We start from the raw sequence: 24,132 nt of genomic DNA on the forward strand, positions 1-24,132 counted from the left end.
AAAAAAAACTACACTTTGAACAATCTACAAAAATCAATATATTAGGATAAGAAAAAAAATCTTAACATTAAATTAGTCTTAATATTCAGGTATAATAGTCTCAATTAAATCTCACAATTTTTAAGACACTATTTTTTAGAAGTGCCACAACTATAAAATATCTCATAAAAATAAATCTATACATGATTGTATGTGATACGTTGGATCTATTCTATAATAAAAATAACTTTACAATCTATTCTATAATATGATTTATTATATCACATTAAATCATATTAGTTTGTGAGTTTAATTTTATAAAATCTCTATTTGGTTAAAGCATTTATATCATTTTTTTTTTGTTCGGTAATAATTAAAGACGAAAATCCATGTGAAAATAGATAGCCAAATTCACAACCTTGGTGTAAATGGTAAAAGGTATATAGGAAAAAATTCAAACTTCAAATCTACCATTGCATGACATATCAACAGTCTAGTTTAGTTTAGGTAAAATGTCACTTGGCTTCTACGTTGATTAGTTGGTACAATTTGCGACAGTGCATAATCAAAAACCAGTTGACACAAAAAAAACACCATTTGACCTTCGGCTACTTTTTTAGCTATATGCACTCACGCGTCATTCACATCACAAACTCCAATATCCCACCACTCATTTTCATCATTTTCTATATAAACCAAAAAAATAATAAAAATTATCCCACCGATATCTCCGTGCAAGTAATCTGTTGACTTATAATTCAATTGGTATGTCATCCAATTATAATATTAAATAAAAATAAAAGGATGAAATCGTGTTGATATTGACGATTTAGGATTGATTTGGTTTCACAAATCAAATTATCTCATTATATATAATTATTTTAATTTTTTTAATTTTTTCATATCAAATAAATATAATAATTAATTAATTTTTTAATATTTTAAAATAAAAATAATATTAAAAATAATATTCTAACAATATTTTATTTAATTTTTAATTTTTATTTCATCTCATCTATATAACTAAACAAGTAATACATATAGTTAGAATGCGTATTACATTAAAAAAATAATACAACTAATCACATTAATAAAATATATAAAAAATATATAAAAGTGATTATAAGTAGAGTTTTTGTTTTATATTATATAAAACAATCTTATAAGAATTTGGGAAATCTAAAACGACGACGGATTCCTTTCATAATATAACCTCTCTGTCTCTCTGTCTCTGCCATTTTCATTTCATTTTCCACAAGACCAAACGCTGGCTGACGATCGATGCCAGAGCTCTCCTATAAATCCCACCTGAATTAATTATTCCCAGTAGCTTTCCGCAGAATCTCTCTTCCCAGATTCTCCAAACGGTGACTGTCTCCCTCCGTCTTTCACACTGCTGCAGATCTAGGGTCTTGGTCTGTCAATTTCTGCAAATCTGTGTCCGAATTCCGGGCTTCATTTATTTTCTGTTTCTAATTTATTGAACTTTTCTGTGTTTGGAATTTACAGCTGCAGCTCCCTTTTTGCGCGATAAAGTATGTCCGGCTGAGGTACGAAGTCATACATTTCTCTAGGAACATGTATACGTATACGTGGACGAGTAACCTGTGTGGTATTGATGAGTGTGTCTAACGTGTAATGTTATATTATTGACTGTGAAGAGCGGGGTTGATATTTTGGTAGATCCAGAAAAACTGGGGCGGGGCTTGGAGAGAGCGGTGAGCTTTGAAGATGAGTGAAAGCCAGAGGTTCCAGCTGGGGACCGTTGGGGCTTTGAGTTTGTCGGTGGTGTCGTCGGTCTCGATCGTGATTTGCAACAAGGCGCTCATTAGCACGCTTGGTTTTACATTTGGTGAGTAGTAATCCATGTGTATTCATCCTAAAGAAAGCAGTGCTGAGATGATGGCTTTTGTGATGCAATTAACATGACATTGAGCGTCGGTTCTTAGATCTGTAATTTTTCAGCCAAAAAAAATAAAAACTATTGGACTGCCTAGGTGTGGTAACTGGAAATAACGCTCTCATTTGTTTAAAAACTAATACTTTGTGGTTTAATGGTTGTTGCGGACCAAAACTACCACGTGGGCTCATTAATTTTTTTTCAGGGAACATTGTTAATAAGTAGTTATTCATTTCTCATTAATGGAGTCTGCATTAAATTGTTAGCGTCGTCCTCGTTATCTTCTTAGCTTCTGGATCTTTGTTATCTAGTGGAGAATACTTACTTACAATATGGGGTACTGCAGCCACAACCTTGACAAGTTGGCATCTTCTTGTCACTTTTTGCTCTCTTCATGTGGCGTTATGGATGAAATTGTTTGAACACAAGCCTTTTGATCCAAGAGCTGTAATGGGTTTTGGCATACTAAATGGAATCTCCATTGGACTATTAAATCTTAGCTTGGGCTTCAATTCTGTTGGGTTTTACCAGGTAACCTACACTTCTGGTCCATAATCCACGACTGTATATCATACATAAATATTTATTTTATCAACTTGAAGATTACATGATTTGGTTTCTCATTCTATTTCTATTCTATTTCTGAAGTATAACATCTCTGCGTTTGTACCTGTAAAAAGATATATATGTGATTGCATGGGATTAGTTTCATGAGCTCTGTGAAATTGAAAAAGAGTTCATTATCTGAAATGTGCATATGTGCTATGTGATTTGTGGAGTCTAAATAACATGGGGTCACTTTTTCTTGTGATAAAAACTCTTGCCCGATCTCGAAGTTTGATCTGTACATATTCATAAATTGTTGGTTTTAACTTGTGTCTTGGTATAGCGTCAATGGTAATATGATGATTTATGGGAGTGATCTGTTTATGACTTGTCGTTGTTCTCCCTTTTCTTATCTAAAATCTTGGCAGTATTGATCTGATATGCTGGTTTCTGAGCATTTCTCTCTTGGTTTTTTGTCAGATGACAAAACTGGCGATTATTCCCTGCACTGTTCTCTTGGAGACTCTCTTCTTTATGAAGAAATTCAGGTAAATTTTATTTAGTCTATTGGTTTGTATGTAGGCTATAAGATAAGATACAGCTGTTGTGCTACTTGATTGGTAAGAAAAACCTAAAGTAAAAACTGGAAGAATCTTGTTTGTATGATAACCCTCTCTTCTACTATTGGTGGACTGTTGAACAGAAAGACCGGCAGGAGAAACCTCTCTAGCGGCTCTTTTCATGCACTTAGCTTCTGCTAGCGGCGTGCAGCAAGGCCATGACCCAAACACTTTTTTCAATTCGGAGAGAGATGGACAGTCTATAGACCTCGCTATATTTAATGTTGAGGTGCTTTATTGCCTTTGTTTGTCTCCAGCACTGCAATTGTAGCAGAAGTTCCAGACCTACCCTCTTACTTCTTCCCGTTCTTTCTAAAATTCTGGAAGCATATAGAGTTTTAAGTTTCTTGTGCAGACTAATATTAAGGTTTTGTTACTACACTTAGACACATAAGCCTGTGAATATGATTGCATGTGCTTCATTTTAACCAACTACCTCGTTACCATTCTCAATGGAAACAAACTCCGGAAAAAATATGCCTTGGGGTCCCCTTTAGTTGTTGTCTGGAGCCAAGAGCGAGCTTTGACTTTGCAAAGCACTTTTATGGGGTACATTGAATATGCTGAGAGGAAACAGGGAATAGGGTTTGGCACAGATGAAAAGTCAACTTTTATAGTTTATTTCACAAAAGAAAAAAGAATATTGTTATATTTTGTGGTAATTCGCTCAATTGCAATCATAACTGCTTTCATCATTGGTTGGGCGCTGGCAAAGGCAGTCTGGATTAGAGAAATTGGTATCGGTGATGACCCTCAGCCTCTTGAAAATGACCTAAGGTGACTGAAACATTTTCCATCATTGGCAATGCTTAGCTTGGGGGAGTTGGCCTTTATGGCACAAGTTGCTAAGAGGCTTGCAGTAGACCAACTGGCTTGAAGGCTTTTGAAGTCAAGAGACCTTAGTATTTGAATGGTTATTTGTCTAGAACTTTCACAAGCCTGGAAAACATTATCTGTACAACTTCTAGAAGGCAGATGTTTCATGGTTTCTTGGTCATGATTGTTTCTTTTTTATCAGTAAGTTTCTTGGTCATGATTTTAATCTATAATGCCTATTCAGTACTAGTCTAAACTACTCTAATTTCTTTGTTTTCTTTCCCCTTTTTTTACATGGTTGAAATCAATAGAGTAGGTAGTTTGTGCATGATGTCTGACCTATGCATGCCGGCACTTATGATCGTGTTCTTCTATGATACTTTATCCATTGGGGAGAGAGTTTCTGCTTTCATAATTCATGGTGGGCGGCCTGTTCTGCCATGGATGCTCTCTATATCTGTTTAAATACCATGTACTGATACTTTTTTCTTTACCCTCTAAACAGTAGGAGTATCCAATTTTCACTCACCATCCTGCTTTTTGGTGTCGGAATTGCTACGGTGACTGATCTTCAGCTCAATACCCTGGGTTCTTTCTTGTCCCTGCTTGCTGTTATCACAACCTGTGTTGCTCAGATTGTATCCTAAGCTGAAATAACGTTTACTGTGTTGAATGTTTCTTATACATTAATTTATCTGACAGAAATAAGAAAGGATAAAGAGGGGAAAAAAAAAAGACGAAGATATATTTCATGTTTGGCCAAAGCAAACAACCTGTCTTTTTAATTTTAACGTTTTCTCTTATTTGACAAGTAATAGGCATATATGCCAATAGGCTTTGGACTAAGTGGCACTTCTCACCGACCTTAATGCCCAATCTTTTTCGTGGTTAGTTAAGTGTTTTGTTGTTAAGAACTTGACCAGTTATTGTCAGATGACCAATGCTATTCAGAAGAAGTTCAAAGTTTCTTCTACCCAACTTCTCTATCAGTCTTGTCCCTATCAGGCAATAACTTTGTTCATTGTAGGCCCGTTTCTGGATGGACTTTTGACTAATCGGAATGTTTTTGCTTTCAAATATACCCCTCAAGTGCTGGTAAGAGTTGCGCCAATCCTCAGAGAGAGAGGAAAAAAAGATTCTGCCTATCTGTTTTCTAATCTGTTTTGCTTCTTAATTTAACTATTATACGTGCTTTGTCTTTATTGCAGTTCTTCATCGTTCTATCCTGCCTGATTGCTGTCTCTGTAAACTTCAGTACCTTTCTGGTTATTGGAAAGACATCTCCAGTCACCTATCAAGTCCTTGGACATCTGAAAACATGCCTAGTTTTGGCGTTTGGCTATGTTTTACTTCATGACCCATTTAGCTGGCGAAATATTTTAGGAATCCTGGTTGCTGTAGTTGGGATGGTACTCTATTCTTACTGTTGCTCTCTTGAGAGCCAGCAGAAGGCTAATGAAGCATCTGCACCTTTGTCCCAGGTAGTTCAACTTCTTTCGTTGCCCAATCTTTATATACTAATGGTTTTCACATCAATTTAGACCATCACTTATCAAAAAAAATTTAGATTATCATTTGGTGAAACAATTAGAAAAAAACCTGATATCTCACCTCCCCAAGGTCTTTGTATCTACTTTCTCTCTCAGTAAACTCCAAATCTTATCGATTATTTTACTTTTCTCATACATATCTTGATTCTCTTTATTTTTAATATCCCGCAGTTTTATTGGCATGTGTAATGTATATGCTAAACATCTTTGTTTCTTGTTGTAGGCAAAGGAAAGTGAATCTGATCCCCTTTTAAGTGTAGAAAATGGAGCTACGATCTTAGGTGATGGCGTTGATCCGAAGGCTCCCACATGGAATTCAAACAAGGATCTGCATGCATAAAGCCTTTGTAATCGTTAATATTATTTTGCGTCGAAATCGGTAGAAAAACCAGTCCAGTGATGAAGATGTTACTGGTAAGGTCACCCAGAGTAAGTTATGTCAGATTACAACTATTCTGTAATGACTTGTTACAATTAAGAGGAAAGGGGAAGAGAGAGGGGAGAGAGATAGTGTCCGAGTCTCCCGATTATAGCGGTTTTGGGCAGTATTTTTGAACCAATCAGGTGCATATCGGAGTTTAATGTCTTGTATACTATTATTTCGAAACACTGAACAATTTTCGTAGATGTTTTCTGTTTATTTGTATGGTATATTCATTATTTTTTGAAAATCTCTGTACTTAGTGAGAACCTTTTGCTGCTGAAGATGTTCAATGAACCTATTTCCTGCACCTTTCTGCACTTTCGCAATCCAAGCGAAGTGAAGATTTGCTGATGACAACTGACACGTCTCCTTTGTATGCAATATGCAATGGCGCGCGCGCGCATATATATATATATATATATATGTAAGGGTGTAACCGGTCTGGTTTGATCTGGTTTTGGATAAAATCTAGAATCGAATTGGTATGTACCGGTTTTGTATTTTTTAAAACCGATTACGCACCGGTTACCCTCCTAAACCGGTACTTTCGGTTTTACTGGTTTTCGGTTCGGTCCGGTTTTCTGATTTTTTTTAAAATGTAAGTTTCACAATTTGTCATTAAAAATTTATTTATAAAAAAAAAAACTGATTTAAAAATATCTATTTTATACTTTTATTAATATATTAGACTATTAGTATAGTTAGAAGTTATATATTAGTATTAGTTATAAATTATATATTTATTATTAGTATTAGTTATAAAGTTTTAGTGATTTAGTATTAACATTTTATGTAATAATTTATAAATTATAATAAGAAATTATTTCATATATGAATATATAATTATATATTATATATAAAAATTTATAATTATACATAATATATAAAACTTATATATTAATATAAATATAATATTTTGTATAAAACTTATATATACAATAATATAAATATTATTTTTTATATATATTTTTTATCAACCAGTCCGGTCTGAAAAATTCTAAAATCGAAACCGGACCGGAACCGGCCGGTTTTCACATTCTAAGAACCGGTCCGGTCCGGACTCGTTTTCCAGTTTTTCGGTTTGAATTTACACCCATACATATATATACACACACACGGCAACGGGAACGGCCCCGGGTGCTGTCGGTGCACCTGATATAATGATTTAAATAAATAAAAAAATGTGAAAAAGTCGGTAACTTATTTGTCTGGAAAAAGAAAATACAAGGTTAAGGAAAGACAAAATCAAATTAAAAAAAAAATCTAAACTTCAGCAAAGTATGAGTATTAGTCTGCATTGATATTGGATTATCTATTTACTTTCTATATAATAATAAAATATTATTAATTTTTTATTTAAAAAAATTGAAACAAAAAGAAAGGAAAATGAGTACACTGTCAAAACAAAAATAACATGAAAAATAGACGTCAATTCATGTGCGTTACGCGGCTATTAAGGACTTTTGGTAAAACATGATCATTCATTAAATTCTACAAGGGAGCTACACGTCAAATGGTCAAGAGTCTTAAGGACCTTTTGATAAAACATTATTATTCTTTAAATTTTACAATGGAGTTACACGTTAAACGATTAAGAATTTTAAGGATTTTTTGGTAAAATATGACTTAATGGACTTAACGAAAAAAAAAAAGAAAAGTTAACGAAAAAATAACAAAAGTTATTATTTACAGTTAGATAATCACTTATTATAATGGGTTTTGTTAGATACAAGCGAGTTCGTGCACCATATTGTGTACCGATAATTTTTTTTATTTAAAAAAAAATAGAAAAAATTTTTTTGAGAGAAAAAAAAAATCTCCTATATCATAAAAATTATTTTCATCTTTAATTCACATCGTTTTGTTAAATATATGTATTAAATATTAATATTGGTGCACGAATTGATGCACAAATTTGTTTATAATAAGATTTTTTTTATTATAATAGAGTGGATATATATATATATATATATCTATCTACTTATATATAAAGTGCAAATGCTTGAGGAACAGTGTTTTCGTCTAATATTTTCTCTTCCCATTTTACCCCTGCTTCTATCCCAAATTTGCGTTCTGCCCAGGTGTACTCCCGAGTCCCGACAGCCCCTCTCCCACCCGAAATAGCTTCCCTCTCTCACGGATTCACCCTCCTCAACCCCGCGCCGCCGTGCGGCACCAGCGTCGTCGCCGACCACCACGGCAGCTCCCCCTCACGCCGGCGAGCACCATCCCACCGAACCCAGCCCCTCTCCCACGCGAGGCCCTTTCTCCTCTCGGGTTCCTCACTTTGCATGGCCGTGGAGCGGCCGTCGTCAGCCTCCAGCTCCACCGAGCACCGCCACGGGTCTCCCCTGACCTCCCCCATCCTCCTCCCTTTGACCCGGAGCCCGTAGCTCCTCCGTAGGCCACGCACGAAACCCACGGGTTTCTTCCCCTAGCGCCGCCGTCAGCCGTTCCCAAGGCCACCGTACCACCACCAGAAGCTCCTCCTTCCACCGCCTCCCCCAGCCATCCCCATGCCCAGCCGAGCCACACAGCTCCTCCACGCTCTCTCACTCTCTCACGGGTGTCCACCTCCCAGCCAGATCCAAAGCGTTTTTTTTTTTTTTTTAATTTGATCTATTAGTTCGTGAAAAATGCTAAACTCACCGAATGCGGGCTTCGAATTTCTGTTCCAATTTATTTAGTTTTTAGTTAGTAATTAAAGAAATATTTTTAATAATGTCGTGAATTTTTTTATTTTTAAAAAAATATTTAAGAATATTAAAAAAAAAAATTTAAAAAAGATTAAAAAATTGTTTTCTACCTTTCTCGGTTGGTTCTCGAGTAACATCTCTTGAAATGTACCACTACTCTTATTTTATTGGATTCATTTTTTAGGTTATCTCATTTTATCGAACGGTAAGTCCAATACCTAGAGTTATTGGAATCATTTTTGTTTTTTATTTTTTATTTTTAAAAAAAAAAAGAAATATCTTTTATATTCTTCAAAAAAGATTAAAAAAAAGAAATGATAGCTTCAAATTTTATATTCTTCACTTTGATTTTAATTCAACCTAAACATGCATACCCACATTAATTATTTCCTGCACTTAATTCATTTCAATGCATATTAGAAACCATTGTGATTTTGTTTTTTTGTTTTTTCTTCAAAAAAATAAAAGAAAAGAAAAGAAAAAAAGAATATAAATATCTTTTAATTGTATTTAATGATTCATAATTTCATACAATAGAAGTGAAAAATCCTACCAGTTAACTTAAATAACATCTTAAGAAGCTGAGGGAAAGTATTTCCAAATGATTTATAAATATATTTTTTTTATTTTTAAATAATAAATTTAACTTATTATATAAATTTATAAATTTATTTTTAAAAAAATTTCTACATGGTTGTCTTACTTCTTAGAAGCTATCATTTCTACGGCATAATCCTATCTACTTTAAGCAATTATGTATTGCAAAAATAAAAAAATCATACCAAATAATACAATAAATACTCTAAAATAAATTTGACATATTAAAATATCTGATTAAAGTCTATAGAAATAATGAAATGTTATTTCTAATTTTTCAGCACGTAAACATTGAAGAGAGAGAGAGGGACAAAAAAATTAATAATAATTCATTTCTTTATTGAATTATCTGATTTTCGAGTGATAGTGATAATTTTTTTTTAGCAGTGAGCACGATAGTGATAATTGATAAATTTATTTGTATAAGTAAATAAAAAATAAAATACGTAGGATTTAGGAGGGATTTGAGCTTTGATATAAAAGAGATAACTCACAGGACGACCCACATTTGAGATTTACGATACACAGTGAGCCACCAATGCATGCAGTCAATCTCAAGGGACGTCGGAGGCCTCCCACAGCCCAGATCGGCAACATCTCATCACCTTGAAGTTCCACTACATGTCCCGTGCAAATTGTAATAAAGTAACTGGATATGACTACAACGAAAAATTTGTGTGCTATAATTGCAAAAATATGAGCATCTCATAGCCACGGTAAATCATTTTATCTCATCATTTTAAATGATCATTCTTTACATGATAAATATAACATAGTAATTGTTAATATTATGCAATTACTAATATTCTCATTAATTTTAACTGACGAGTCTATCTAGAAGTAGAGGAAGATACTGGATGTATATCGATTGTTATCTTTGGACTGATAGTAAAAGAAATATTAAATTGTACAACTATTAATCTTTTCGAACAAACAGGAGAGATAGAATGTTTAATGCATTATGTCTTCATATTTTTTCATTATTACAGGAACACCTACCATATTTAGCAAATATTACAAGTACAGTTTCAGAAAATGAAGAGATTATGTACTTGCACACAGAAATGAATCAACATGGACAACTGTGCTAGAATAAACTCAACGTATTCTTTGCCTATCCTATAAATCAAACTACGTAAAAAACACTCAAAATCTCTTCTTTTTAAACTTCTCACTGTTGTAATTATATATGTAAATAATTAAGGCACTAAATTGTATGTAAAGTCTATACTTCTTTATTCACTTTATATGTTTTGTTCAATTTTTGTTAAATTTTTTTTTTTCACATTCTCATTTACTATCTTGTTTATTTTTTTTAATTTTTTCTTTATATTTATCAAGTGGGCATACGCGCAGCGCCCGTTTCCCTTGCTAATATATATATAATATATATAGGAAGATCATCCGAATTTTAAGCTCGTATGTGAAAATTTTACATAACAAAACTGGACTTGGAATGTAATTTATTGAGTAAATGCAATTATTTCGTCATATTATTTCAAAAATATATTCCAAAATATGAATGTTAGGCCAATAAAAAATATCATTCTACAAATGAAAAAGAAATATTTGATTTACAGATAAATCTTATATATGAGTATTTACATTGATGTATTTTTTTTTTTTTTACTTGTAGGCAAATCTCATTGATGAAATAGAAGCTAATATAAAGTCTGATAATAATTACACAAATAGATAATTATACAAATAAATAGGGAGAGTCCCTTCCACAATGAAAATTCAGGTGACATTGTGAGATTTAAATGAGGGTTATGCTTCCAAATTTGAATTTAAAAGCTGCCCATTCTGCCAAGTTATATGATTTTATATGATCTACTGAATTGTAAATATCTTTTTATTATAAAATAATTTTAATGTATTATATAAAATTACGTCTGTATAAAAATTAAATTTATATATAAACTTTAGGTTTTTATATATAAAACCTAAGAAATGTTAGATACAAACTTCAAATGTAAGTCTTGTACAAGCATTTTGTAAAAATGTGGATCCCATTAAAAAAAATTTAGTTTTTCAGACTTTTCTATGAGATCTACCTTTTTTTTTTTTAACTTGTATATTTAAGACTTGCATATATCATTTTTCTTAAAATTGGTATGTTTGGGCGATCTTAATCTCTCAGATGATTTGTAAATAATAATAAAATATTAAATATTAATAAATAATAATATATAATAAATAATAATAATAAAAATATTAAATAATAGTAAATAGCAATTAACCGCTATAACTTGGAGTTGTGCCACGTTGCCTCTGTTAGATTCTGACTCACACACTGTCACTCGATCGCGACTCCTACAGAGAGAGAAGCTTGTGGATGGCTCTACGAAGACTGAGCAGAAAATCCATAGGACTGGGGTTTGGCATAGCCATGGCCTTGTTCGCGAGTTTTCGACGTTCTCACTGCCGGACCTTCCCTACGACTATTGGGCTTTGGAACCTGTAATCATGACGAAGATTATGAAGCTGCACCACCAGCAACACCATCAGTCCTATGTCACCAACTACAACAACGCCCTCGTCCACCTCGAACACGCCCTCACCATGGCTAATTCTCCCACCATCGTCCGGCTTCAGAGCGCCATCAAATTCAACGGCGGAGGTTTCATCTCTCTCTCTCTCTCCGCATGCATGTAGTGGAATTCACTCATGAGACCTCTAATTCATTTGACTTAAGGACTCAAACAAATTGATCTTCTACTCTTTGTAGTTGACGATCTGTTCCAGCGCCGTTTGGTACTCTCTTCAGGGGTTTTCTGATCCCTGCCTCAGCTGAGAGTATAAAAAATGCTTAAGTATTGAGATAAAAGTTAAGGTTGCTTTTAGACATTGAACTGAGTTCAGCTGAGTTGAGTTCTTTACGAATAGCAGTGGGTTGAGTAGTATATGGAGTTATGTGGGGCCGATCTAAACTAAGTTTAAAGTATTGTTGGATATTAAGATGAATTTAGTACTTTTTATGAAAAATTAAAAAAGGTTGTGAGTCTCACGTATAAAAATATTTTAAGTTGAAAAATGTTATGGGTTTCACATGTAAGAAGGTTTTGAGTTGGGATGAGTTTAGTAATTTGAGAGTTTAGTGTTTAGATGTTAGACTCAGCTTAAAATTAGACTGAATTCAGCTAAGTTTGGGAACCAAAGGTAGCCAAGTCAACAAATTTCGGGCAAGTCTGGGCGCTCAATTGGGATGAGATTTCTCATCCCAATGCTTTAAACTGAGATCAGACATACTTTCCAAACAATCACTTCAAGATTTCTCAGAAATCTCCCCCATTTTGGAAAACATCTCAAAACTGTTCATAGACAAGACCTTTACGCAGAACATGCAGCGTCTGTCCCCCTCCCACATTACTCCCCCCAACATTCGTACAGTGCCATTACCCTTCCTCCATAGCACAGTTCGTCGTCCCCCAAACAAACCCATCCGGATCCATTACCAAAGGCTCAAGGTAGCACACATCCTCCACAGAAAACCCAAAATCATCCGCCATTTGAGAAGCAGCACACTTGAAACACACAGGTCGTTAAACAAAGAACCCCCATTTATCGATCGATGCCTTTTCAAGCCTGATCAAAGCGAGGCCTGACCGATGCAGATTTGACGTTTCTCACGGCATCCGGTGAGAGTACTCACCATTAAGCTCATCTTCATCGTTTGAGGTAAGCAACTTCACAAAACCCTACTTTCCCTCTGCCCCATGCCACCGTGCGAATCTCTGAACACTTTCATGTCAATCAAGCAGGGTATTGTTCACCCTGAAGAAGCCGAATCTCGAACCTACCTATTCTGTGTAGTGAAATTAGATTGACCTGACCTCGCCTGCGCAAAATCAGACCTCACGTGGGCAGCAATTGTGACGCCCCGACTCCCACGTACAAAAAAATAAGGGAATCGTGACGTCAGGATGGTGACAACACGGTCACGCATCCCAACGAAATGTGCTCAAGTGTGTGTGCAACATGCAAAGGTGCACAATAAAAGTCGCAGCGGATAATATAAATAAGTCAACTAAGTACCAGAAATTTAAATACAAATATTCAACACAATTTATCTTTAAAAATATACAGTCATCCCAAATATAATACAAAAGGTAAATACATAAATTGATAAAAACATAACTCACTAAACAGGAGCAATCCCAGATCACTCCTCCAAGGGAGCCAAGCTAAGGCTCGTCATCATCATCTGCATCAAAATCTGCGATACCATAAAATGGTACCACAGGTAAGTATAAACCAAACAACTCTCTGGATAAAAATACATTAATGCAACCAACAATACGACAAAATACATTTAGCCATAAAATACCATTTTTTTTTCCAGAAAAATGATTATTTCCAACACACGTCGAAAATTCCATTTTGGCCCAAAATATCCGTAAAACATTTTCCCATAAAAATGATTCACACAAACAATCCATTTATCGGACACTGTAGGCGGGAATCGCAGGCGTGACTCTACCACCGTCCCTGCTTACCACCATCCCTACCGCGTGCACCGTAGGCGGGAATCACAGGCGGGACACAACCACCATCCCTGCTTACCACCATCCCTATCGCGTGCACCGTAGGCGGGAATCACAGGCGGGACTCTACCACCATCCCTGCTTACCACCATCCCTACAGTTCCTTTACACACAATAAATACTTAACAGAGCACTGTAGGCGGGAATCACAGGCGGGACACGACCACCATCCCTGCTTACCACCATCCCTACAGTCTCTTTTCCTTTTACTCACATGAAAATCCAATTCCAATAAACACATGAACATGTATGCAATCATGCGAAAATCCAGTTTTCTTTACAAACATGATCATGCATGCAATATGCGATGTACATGAACAAGCCATAACCAACAACCAACAACCACAATTCACAATGCAAACAAACACACAACTCCGTCCACAATCCATCCGACCCCCGAAATTCCTCGGACTCAGTCCGGCAAAACAAACCAATTCTCAGATAATATGTGTTAGTGCAAAAATATATTTAAATCACGAAAGTTCTTTAAGGAAAATACTTACAGTGCAATATAACAATTTCCGAAGGATCACGAAATTGCAAGTGGTGATTTCTGAGCAACTCCACAGTGTAAAATACACTGTAGCCGTGGGTCACAGATACCCACTTTTCAACGAGGACAAACGAAGACCCAAAAATGGTAGGGTAGGGCCTAGAGAGGTTGGTGAAGCCAATGGTGGCGGTGGTTTGCCGTGGGTGGCGGCGGAATGGGCGGTAGAAGACCAAAATGCCCAAATCGAAAATGTAGATGGTGGAGCTTCACCGGTGACGGATCGGAGGTGGGGTTGGGTCCAATGGGTTGCCAAGAGGTCGGGGATGAAGTGGTAGGAAGATGGTGGCCAATGGTGGTGCGACGGCGGCGCAACGGCGGAAAGAGTGCCGCGGCTTCGAAGGGCTACTGGTGGTTAACGGCGGCACGGATGGAGGTGAGGTTGGTGGGGTGAGGTCGCCGGCGGCTGGGGAAGCTAGCGGGCTGGGCGGTGAGGGCCACCGCCGGCTCACGGCGGCGCTGGCGTGAAGGTGGCCCGCGGCTTCGTGGGGTGCGTGTGGGCTACCGGCGGCGAGGTAGGGGCTGAGATTTGGGAGGTGAGGTCGCCGGAGGGAGGGGGAGCTGGTCGGCCGGGCGGTGTCGCGCACGGCGGCGCGACGGCGGCGGGCTGGGGGAGAGGAAGAACGGACGGAGAGAGAGGGAGGGAGAGGGAGTTGCGCGCACGGGGGAGGGGAGAAATAAGGAAGAAGAAAAAAAAGAAAAGAAAGAAAAGAAAAGAAAAGGAGAGGAAGAAAAATAGAGGGAAAAGAAATGAGGTACAATCCTCATAACTTGGGTCACAAAAATTATCCAACGGAGATGATTTTAAAACCACAAGTTAAATAAAATAATTTAAACGTAATGGTAAAGTCAAATTGAAATAATTAAATCCTACAGTAATTAATTTAAATATTAAAAGCAATTTAAATGCATAACAATAAATAAATATTTGGAAAGCACATAAAAAATAATTTTCACCAAATTAAAATCATAGAAATAAACTTACTAAAAATACAACCAATTTTAAAATAAGAGGATAAATTTTTGAACAATAAAAAATAATCCTTCAGTAAAAATACACTGAAATACGGGGTGTTACAGCAATAGTTGCGTAGAAAATCCGTTTGGACGTCTCTTACAGAATAGACAACAATGGTGTATAAAAGAGCAGTGGTTGATAGAGAGGAAGACACCCATATGAAGTGAATCAACCCTTGCACCATCATCCACAAATCTGCCTGTCGTTGCCTCCACAATTGCACCACCACGGGTCCAAAGACTCGGTCGTACTAGGTGAGTATCGAGAAGCCCCATTTTTTTTGTTTATTGTTTGTTTAAGGGCTACTTCTTGATTCCTCGGTCTTTCTTGTAGCGTTACTACTTGAGGCGTGCTTCCACTTCATCCTCTCGACATGTATCTTCTCTTCTGCTATATACACAATAACTTATAGCATAAATTTTGGCTGAGACATCTTTAACATCGCTAGCTACATTTCTGTGCGTTTAAGTTTAGGAAATCAGTTTCTTAGAGGTAAACTTTTTTTAAAAAAAAATATTCAAAGTAATTCTATTAATTATCATCTTCAATGTTTTTACATCTGAATTGATGCATGAGCTAGACTGTTTACATTATTTCCATACATGAGCTCGACTGTTGATTGTGTTGGGGGTTTAGGAATATACCAATACTTAGCACAACATGTTCCCATGCATGAGCTAGACTTGTTACATTATTTCCATGTAAAATGTGGTGCATGTGTCGGTTCATTCTACCTTAAAGGAAAACTGTCCATAAACAAAACTGCATGCTGAATGCGGTCCAAGCCATTTCAACAATCTATATTTGGTTTCAATAATTATTGTCCTAGTTTGAACATATATTAGAAGTATATGGACAATGATACCATCGAAACCCCACGTGACCGGGATTTATGGAGTGATGGCTTTGAGGATGTCCTAGTTGACCTCTTGTACCAAGACACCCTCATGGATAGATTGAGAGGAGGGAGGATTACAACCGTTGATAATGTCAGGCTTGCTGAACGACTGTCTGGTATTGGACCAAAAAAATTCAATTGTGATCAAGTGAAAGGGAAAATTTCTTGGCTAAAGAGAAGACAACGCGAATTTACCGATCTTATGAAACAAGCCGATCTGGAGTGAGATCTGAAGAGGAAGGCACCAATTGCTAGTGAGGAACACTAGGCAAATGCTATAAGGGTATGATTTAAATTATTGCTAAACATCTATAATTACCTTTCGGACTGTGATGTTTTCTGATTGTATTTTTTGACAATCTCTCTTGTTAGGTTCGTTCATCATGGAAACATTACAAGACCCATGGATGTCTAAAGTATGAATAACTTTGTGTAATTTTTGGTTGTTCAGTAGCCACTGGGACAATGGGACGGGCGTCGACTGATCCCGCCCCAGATAGTGACGATGAGCGCTTGCTTGAGGAGGATATGGTAACTCGTGGCCAACCAGTGACTGATCAGGAACCCCCCCGCCCCATGGGGGGTTCCCTTGCATTCAGCTACACCATTCTCTGCCTCCTATGCCAGCGGATCTCGCAGACGACAGAGGAAGTCGCTGACATTCCAAAACCCAACCCTTCAACAGCAAATGAGTGAGACCCTTGATGAAATTAAACGTAGTGCCGAAGCGAGACGGCAGGCTGCTGAGGAGGTGATAGAGTCAAGCAGGTCAAGGAAGCGCAGCCCAGGTACTAGCATGGAGTCTGACGGAGCGTTTGATCTCCAGATGCATTGTTTGAGGTTGTTGGAGGAAGTAAAACCTCCCTTACCTCTTGACCAATTTAACAAGGCCTTCGACCGTTTATTGAGCACAAAAGTCCACAGATCCTTCATTTCGATCTCCGATGAGCGCAGGAGTCAGTGGGCTTGGAGTCTGAATTGATGGTGACGCCGGATGTGATTTGCCACTCCTGACTGCTAGGATGGTTTTCCTTGCTAATGACCTTTAGGTTTTAGAAATTATCTTATTAACTCTCTTATCAATTTAATCATGCATTTTTTCATTTCCTGCATTTAAGAACCTGACATTTTATAAACTACTGAGGAGGTAATTTGAGGTTGTTGAACTAATTGGATTCTAGTAATTGTACTTGTTTTGGAATGTTTTTTCGTTGAAGTTTATGGTTGAAGTGTTTGTCATTATACTGCTCAAATACTGCTCAATAACTGATGGTTATTTTATGGTTGAAGTGTTTGTCATTATACTGCTCAAATACTGTTTTGGAGTATTTTTTCGTGGTGGTGAGTCTGTTTTGGAGTTGTAGAAACCTGGTGCAAAGTCTGTTTCTATGTTATTTACTGCTACTTGTTATTGTTAGTCTATTTTGGAGTTATTTTGTGCTGGTGCTCACTCTGTTTTGGAGTTCTTTCTGGTGGTCCTCAATGTGTTTAAACTATTGTTTGGTGCTGGTGTTGAGTAGATGAGACTGCTCCTGGTTATTGTTGAGTCAGTTTTGGAGTTCTTTTGTGCTGGTGTTGAGTCTGTTTTGGCACTGTGATTGTAGTGGTGCTTCGTCAGGTTGTTTGGTGCTACTGCTGGTGCTTATTTCTAAGTACATGTTGGTGCTGGTGTTGAGTCAGTGATGGAGTTGTTTATGGTGGTCGTGAGTCTGTTTAGATGGTTTGTTTGCTGCTGGTGCTGCTGCGTTGTAATGTTTCAGATGTTGCTGTCTGTGTTGAGTTACTGTATTTGATGTTGTTTTCTGGATGTTTAAAATGTACTCGATTCTATCTTATATTACGTACAGCTATATATTGTCATGATTCTTTTCATGTTAGTTTGTTTTTAGGCAAAACCTTTTATGTTAAAGCAGACTTCACACTTTGTCCAGGATTTTGGTGTAGTCGTATCTCAATAGTGTTGGCAGTTGCCTTTCCATCTAGGGTTCCCCTCAGAGCGAAATGATAAATATGCACCAATTGCATTTTTTCCTGTTTTTCTTTTTCTAAAAAAAGATTACATCTTTTTTCCACACAGATTTTGAATAAACCAAGTTTTGTTTGCCTGTGGAATTATCTGAAGTGTTTTCCTTTTTGTACTGAAGCATGTGTTGAGTTGTTTTGAATGCTGTTGAGTTGTTTGCCAACAATAACATGCTGCTGCTACGTTTAACATTAGATGTTGTTGCTGTTAAGTTGTTTGCCGACAATTATTTTATGTAATTGTTTGCCGACAATTACATTATTTTATGGCTGCGTTTAACTGCTGCTGCGGTGTAAACTGTTTGTATTGAAATGTTATGTTTCCGAAGAAATGTTATGTTTGGAACACACATGATTTTTCCCACTCAAACATTAAACTCCAGATGCAACGACTTTGTGTATTGTTTGGATCAACTCGTGGGTTATACCGTACAAACTAATTGGTCTAATTATAATTGGAATGCAGTGGCAATATTTTTTAAAACTAATATTATTTTTTTTTTCCATAATTTGTCTAAACTTGATTCTTTGCATATAACAAGACAAAAGCTCCCCAGTAGTCTCCTGACATACTTTCTTCAATGCTCTATTATTTATTTGAAGATCTATGCTGAAATAGATCTTTGATGATATACTCATGGTCTTAAGGAGATCGACCTATTGAAAAATGTTTTATTGAAAAGTAGTTTTGTTTGCAGGATAGTATTAATGGGGAAAGGAATTTAGAGAGCAACCGACCTTTATTGGCAATTAAATTTTTTTTTTCTTCCAACTTCTAGTAAGATAATTTAGAAGCATAATTTATAAAATGCATTAATTGCTCTTGTATTTTCATATTTTGTAAACTCTCATGGTCCATATTCAGAATGGACCATGAGAGTAGCTCTGCAGAAACCCCATTGATTGGGACTAATTGCGAGATGGATGATTCTTGCTCAAGTATGACTCATAACAGCAAGGCGGACGAGTTTATGTCCACATATCCTTCTAGTGGAGATGAAGCGGCAATGCAGGAGTTTAACCTAATTTATATGATGCACTCAACATCTGAATCATGGGCACGTCGGGTTCCAATGCCCCACCACAATATAGGTCTACGGGGGGATCAGTATATTCAAGCGGTGTTGAATGGAAACCTGGTGAGTTGCAAAGAGATGTTTCGAATGGAAGTGCCTGCATTCCGGTATGTATGCGACCTGCTACGGGGGTCATTAATTATGGACCCGACAGAGAGGGTGTCAGTAGAGGAATCAGTAGGCATGTTTTGCCTTCTCGTTGGCCATGCATAAGGTCAACGCATCGTAGGCGATCGATTTCAACATTCTAGCAAAACTATTAACCGACACATAAAGACAGTAATGCGGTCACTACATGAGCTAGGTCGGACTGTGATTAGGCCGACACACAATCATGGGGTCCATCCTTACATTGCGGGTAACCGTCGCAATTATCAATGGTTTGAGGTAATTAATTGACTGAATTTTTTTAATGCACAAATGCTTATTTGATGGTGATTCACCATATTCAATACTAAGATTTGTTTTCTGATAGATGTAATTGTAGAAATGTCCTGGTGCATTGGACGGCACAATGATTTCAGCTGCTGCACCAGCTCGTCTTTCAAACGCATATAGAAATCGTTATAATCAGATTGCACATAATGTTTTATGCTTATGTGACTTCGATATGAAGTTCACGTTTGTGTATACTAGATGGGAGGGCACAACCCATGATGCACGAGTTTTTCTGGATGCCTTAAGTCGAGTGTGGAATGGATTTCCATAGCCAGAACCAGGTACGTGATATGTAAATTGGCATTGGAAGCTAGTGGCAGAAAAATTATTGAACAATTTTCTGCCATACATTCCAGGGATATTTCTAAGACAAGCTGTAACTCAGTATACTTCCATGTTATGCAGGATATTATTATCTTGTTGATTCCGCATTTCCTTGTATTGAGAAGTTTATGCCGCCATATCCACGAAAGAGGTATCATCGAGCGCAGATTCTCAATGTTATCGATACAAGGAACTTTTAACTTTTGTCATTCATCATTGCACAATGTTATCGAGCACACATTCGCATTGTTGAAAAACCAGTTTCAGATTTTGGAAGCGATGCCTCGATATCGCCCAAACAAGCAAGGGACGATCGTGACCGCATGTTGTACGTTGCACAACCTGATTAAAACGGTCACGCCGAATGATGAGTTCATTCAACATGCATTGGGCCTTCAGTTCAATGGACAAAATATGCCTAGGGGAGAGGACGTGGGCTCGACAGAAGAAGTGGTAGACATGTCCCATGAGTCAGCCAGAGCTATGGATGCACAGAGAGATGGGATTGCAATTCCTATGTGGGAGAATCAGAATGAGGGATGAATGTGTATTGCATATTTTCTAATTCTTGGTAATTGCATATTCAATTTTAAGTGGTTTGTCTTGATTCCACGGCTATGATCGGATTATTTTAAAAAAACTTTAACAATCACGTTCGTCACTTAAGAACCAAATGTAAAAGGGTGCACATGACAAACAAAATATAGAGCATGGGCGGAATTTTTAAAGAAGCATGGAGTTTCCAACAAGTACACTATCAATAGACAACAAAAGAAGTAATTATAAAATTAAATAGAAGCAGTCCGACCCAACGAAGAGTTCACTACCATAGTGGACAACTTTTGACATTAATGTAGCATTAAATGGTTTACATTATCATTAACTTGGAAAAATTTAAAACAAACTAATAAGGCAATAAATAAAACCCAAGACTCAATCAACGGGAAGTTATACTTGTTCTTCTTAGCTTGGAATCTTTGATGTTCTATTCTTGCACGTTCATTTGCGATCCTTTCATTCCTTTGTTCTGCTAACTCTAATGTGCGCTTACAACAATCTGGTTGATTCCATGTAAGATCAAGTCATTCGAAAAATCTACACTGCTTTTGAGCCTTATAATGTTGACAGTTAAAAACCTCTGGCCAAAACTGTTGGGCTTCGCGGACGTCCGCAGTTTGGAGGGAGTGCCACAATAACAAAGTGGTCTTCATCCCTGGATCATTCCATCTTCTGGCCTCATAGAGTCAGTAGTAGATATGCTCACTCGGCTGCTACTATCCATACTTCTTGCAAACAAAGTACAAAGAAGCAGTAAAAAAACACCCCTTACTTTCCACAACAATTTCAACTAACATTGGCAGCACTAGTAACAGACGACATGAGTTCTTTGCAAACAGCTTTGTTGCATTTTCTTATCACAACAAGTACTTCAAGAATCTATCCAACATAAGCTTCCTTCCAGGGATGGAAATGAAAAATTTGTGTCCAAACTGTCCAAACTATCTGGTGGAACAATATTTCCCCTTATGTATGCGACTACTCAAAACAAAATGCATTGAGAATTGAATTGCCAGTAAAGTCATCCGCATCATATATGTATGAAGCCACAGGTTTGGAACAAGTGCTCATTTTCATGGTTATTGGGACAGTTTTTATTACGACACAAGCATCTTCACAATCGACGGAAGATAATTTTTCTGACCAAAATAGAAGCAGCACATGCTAAAGAAAATAAGGGTGGTGCTTCAAAAATCAACACAAAATAATTCTTACCAGCATTGTTATGTGTACATCGAACCGGGGAGGTCATGAAATGGAGATGGAAATCCCCAGAAAATTAGTGGACATAGAGGAGAAAAATCATAAAAACATCAACAACAAACAAGATCCATAAAATTCAAGAAAATGATATTTACCAACCCGGGAACCGCATGAACACATAGATCCGACACCAGAATCCAGAAATCTTTTACGAAATACGTTATTTTTATCGAAGCAATGAATCTTCAAATCGACAGGGTATTGTTCATCAACCAAGCCATTTCAAATGAAATCCATTGTTTGAAGGGAAAAACATTAATATCAGAGGACATAAATGTTTCAAATCGTTGATCAATAGTTGACCTGTTGACCAGAAAATGTTTGTTCGAAGATGGGGAACCCTCCCATGAAGTGATCCAAAGCAGAAATTGAAACCCTAAACTCGCAGAGATAGAACTTACCCACGGTTGAGATGCGCAGGAGCAGTGGTCGTCTGGAAACTCCGCTTCGAAGATTCCTCGGTCCTTCGTGTCGGTCTGGAGGATGAAGCTGCTACTGAGGTTCCTCGATCCGTCGTGTCAGTGCTGCATGATGAAGCTGCTGCTGGATGGGAGGTGTGTTTTACGTCTGGGGTGAAAATGGAACAATACGAAGATGAAAGACCAAGGCAATGAAGAAGACACAGGCCTCGGGAGGATGAAACGGTGGGACCCATGACTATTATCCCATGATAGTTTCAGAATTCTCATCTCATTTTACATCCAAACATATCTAAATGGGACCCACAAATTTTTTCTAAAACCATTTCAAAAATTTCAACTTATTTCATCTTAATACTATTCACCAAAATCTCAAAATTCTCATCCCATCTCACCCCTAAACCTTCAAAGCATTTAACTCTTGTCAATTCTTTGTGGAAAAGGTCATATAAACCACTCAATTTTCTGGAAGAATCTTTCACCCATAAAAGTAAGTCTACTTATCATTATTGTTTTTCTGTTTGTTTTGTTTCTTGTGCGAGCTATTGGTTATTCGGTTTGATGTTGTGGGTCACTGATCACATTTATGAAACGGTTATGACAGGAACTAGGAGGTGAGCCTCCAAAGCCTTCCTTAGGCTCGGCCATTGACACACAGTATGGTTCTCTTGACGCATTGATTCAGAAAGTCAATGCAAAAGGTGCTGCTTTGCAAGGCTCTGGATGGGTTGTAAGTTTTCGAAACTTTTTTGAGCTATTTTCTAAGTTACATCAAATTTTGAATGTATTTGATGGATCTCAGAACTCAATTAATGGGAACTATTTAATTAATTGAATTTTGGACAGTGGCTTGCTCTGGATAAAGAGCGGAAGCAGCTCTCAGTTGAAACCACTGCAGACGAGGTATGGTCATTAGAGCTTTGCTGTTTAAGTCATTAATTGGTTAAAGAATATAGATGTTATGTGCCTGAGTAGTTTGATGCTACTTACATTTGAGATTTTAAGAAAAATTTTGCTATTGTGCGTGTGTTTATGTGAAAATGGTAATTCAATGGGGAATACTGAAACATTTTAGGTGATAGACAATCTGGATGAAAATATGAGAAACATTTGTTAGTAAGCATAGTGTATTCTCAGCTTTTCAATGATTTCAAGGTGCACTAGATATTCTTTTTTTTTTCTTGTGATTTCATGAGTGACTGAACTTATGTTGGTTGAAATAAAAATTTACATGATCCACTTGTAACTAAAGGATCAGCTTTGGTTCCGCTGATTGGAATAGATGTTTGGGAGCATGCATACTACCTGCATGTGAATTTACTGCTTTTGCTATTATTTCAAAGATGTTGATAGTCTGAATTTGGTTGTTTCACATTGCATAACTTCAACGTATCGGATTAGAGTAGAATCTTATGAAACTTTCTTATATGAACCAACTCGCATTGACAAATGTGATTGTGGATGACAAAATTTAAAATGAAGAGTAGCAATGTTTTATTGCTTATGGTTTCAAATGCCATTTTCTTTCTTCCCGCTTTGCAGCAATGATGATAAATGCTTCTGCTCACCTCTCAGTAAAAGGATTGCTTCTTTGAGTATATTGAGCATCTATCTCAGCCTGTTTCGAGGGTAGAACATAGAATGATCTGCAGCTCTCTTGCATGATTTTGTCATTTGGTTGTAACTTGAAAACAGAAATAATCATCCTCATTGTTACTTAGAACTGATTTTTTTTTCCTCATGCAGTACCGTGATGTGAAATCCAATTATCTGAAGAACATATGGAAGGTTATTAACTAGAAATATGTGAGTGAAATTTATGAGAAAGAGTGTCCTTGAGACAACAATAAGCTCTTAGTACTGTGGTTAGGCTTTTTACTGAATGCCAGGT

The 24,132-nt window shown here is 36.8% G+C and overlaps 1 protein-coding gene and 1 pseudogene across 4 annotated transcripts; both read left to right on the plus strand.

The window, feature by feature from the left end:
• Window positions 1-1,190: 1,190 nt before the first annotated feature.
• Window positions 1,191-6,082, plus strand: LOC121240432 (UDP-xylose transporter 3). 4 transcript variants are annotated; one of them, XM_041137880.1, is made up of 9 exons: window positions 1,191-1,346; window positions 1,489-1,529; window positions 1,663-1,831; window positions 2,226-2,410; window positions 2,906-2,973; window positions 4,367-4,499; window positions 4,795-4,956; window positions 5,070-5,342; window positions 5,635-6,082. In XM_041137880.1, the coding sequence occupies exons 3-9, from the start codon at window positions 1,711-1,713 to the stop codon at window positions 5,749-5,751; spliced, it is 1,059 nt and encodes a 352-aa protein (XP_040993814.1). In that variant the 5' UTR covers window positions 1,191-1,346; window positions 1,489-1,529; window positions 1,663-1,710; the 3' UTR covers window positions 5,752-6,082. The 4 variants fall into 4 exon arrangements, with proteins under 4 accessions (XP_040993814.1, XP_040993817.1, XP_040993815.1 ...); XM_041137883.1 differs by having other exon boundaries at window positions 1,669-1,831; XM_041137881.1 differs by having other exon boundaries at window positions 1,200-1,394.
• A 5,384-nt stretch (window positions 6,083-11,466) lies between these two features.
• LOC121240451 lies at window positions 11,467-24,132 on the plus strand (annotated as a pseudogene).

Source organism: Juglans microcarpa x Juglans regia, chromosome 7S (genome assembly GCF_004785595.1).
Source record: "Juglans microcarpa x Juglans regia isolate MS1-56 chromosome 7S, Jm3101_v1.0, whole genome shotgun sequence".
NCBI lineage: Eukaryota > Viridiplantae > Streptophyta > Magnoliopsida > Fagales > Juglandaceae > Juglans > Juglans microcarpa x Juglans regia.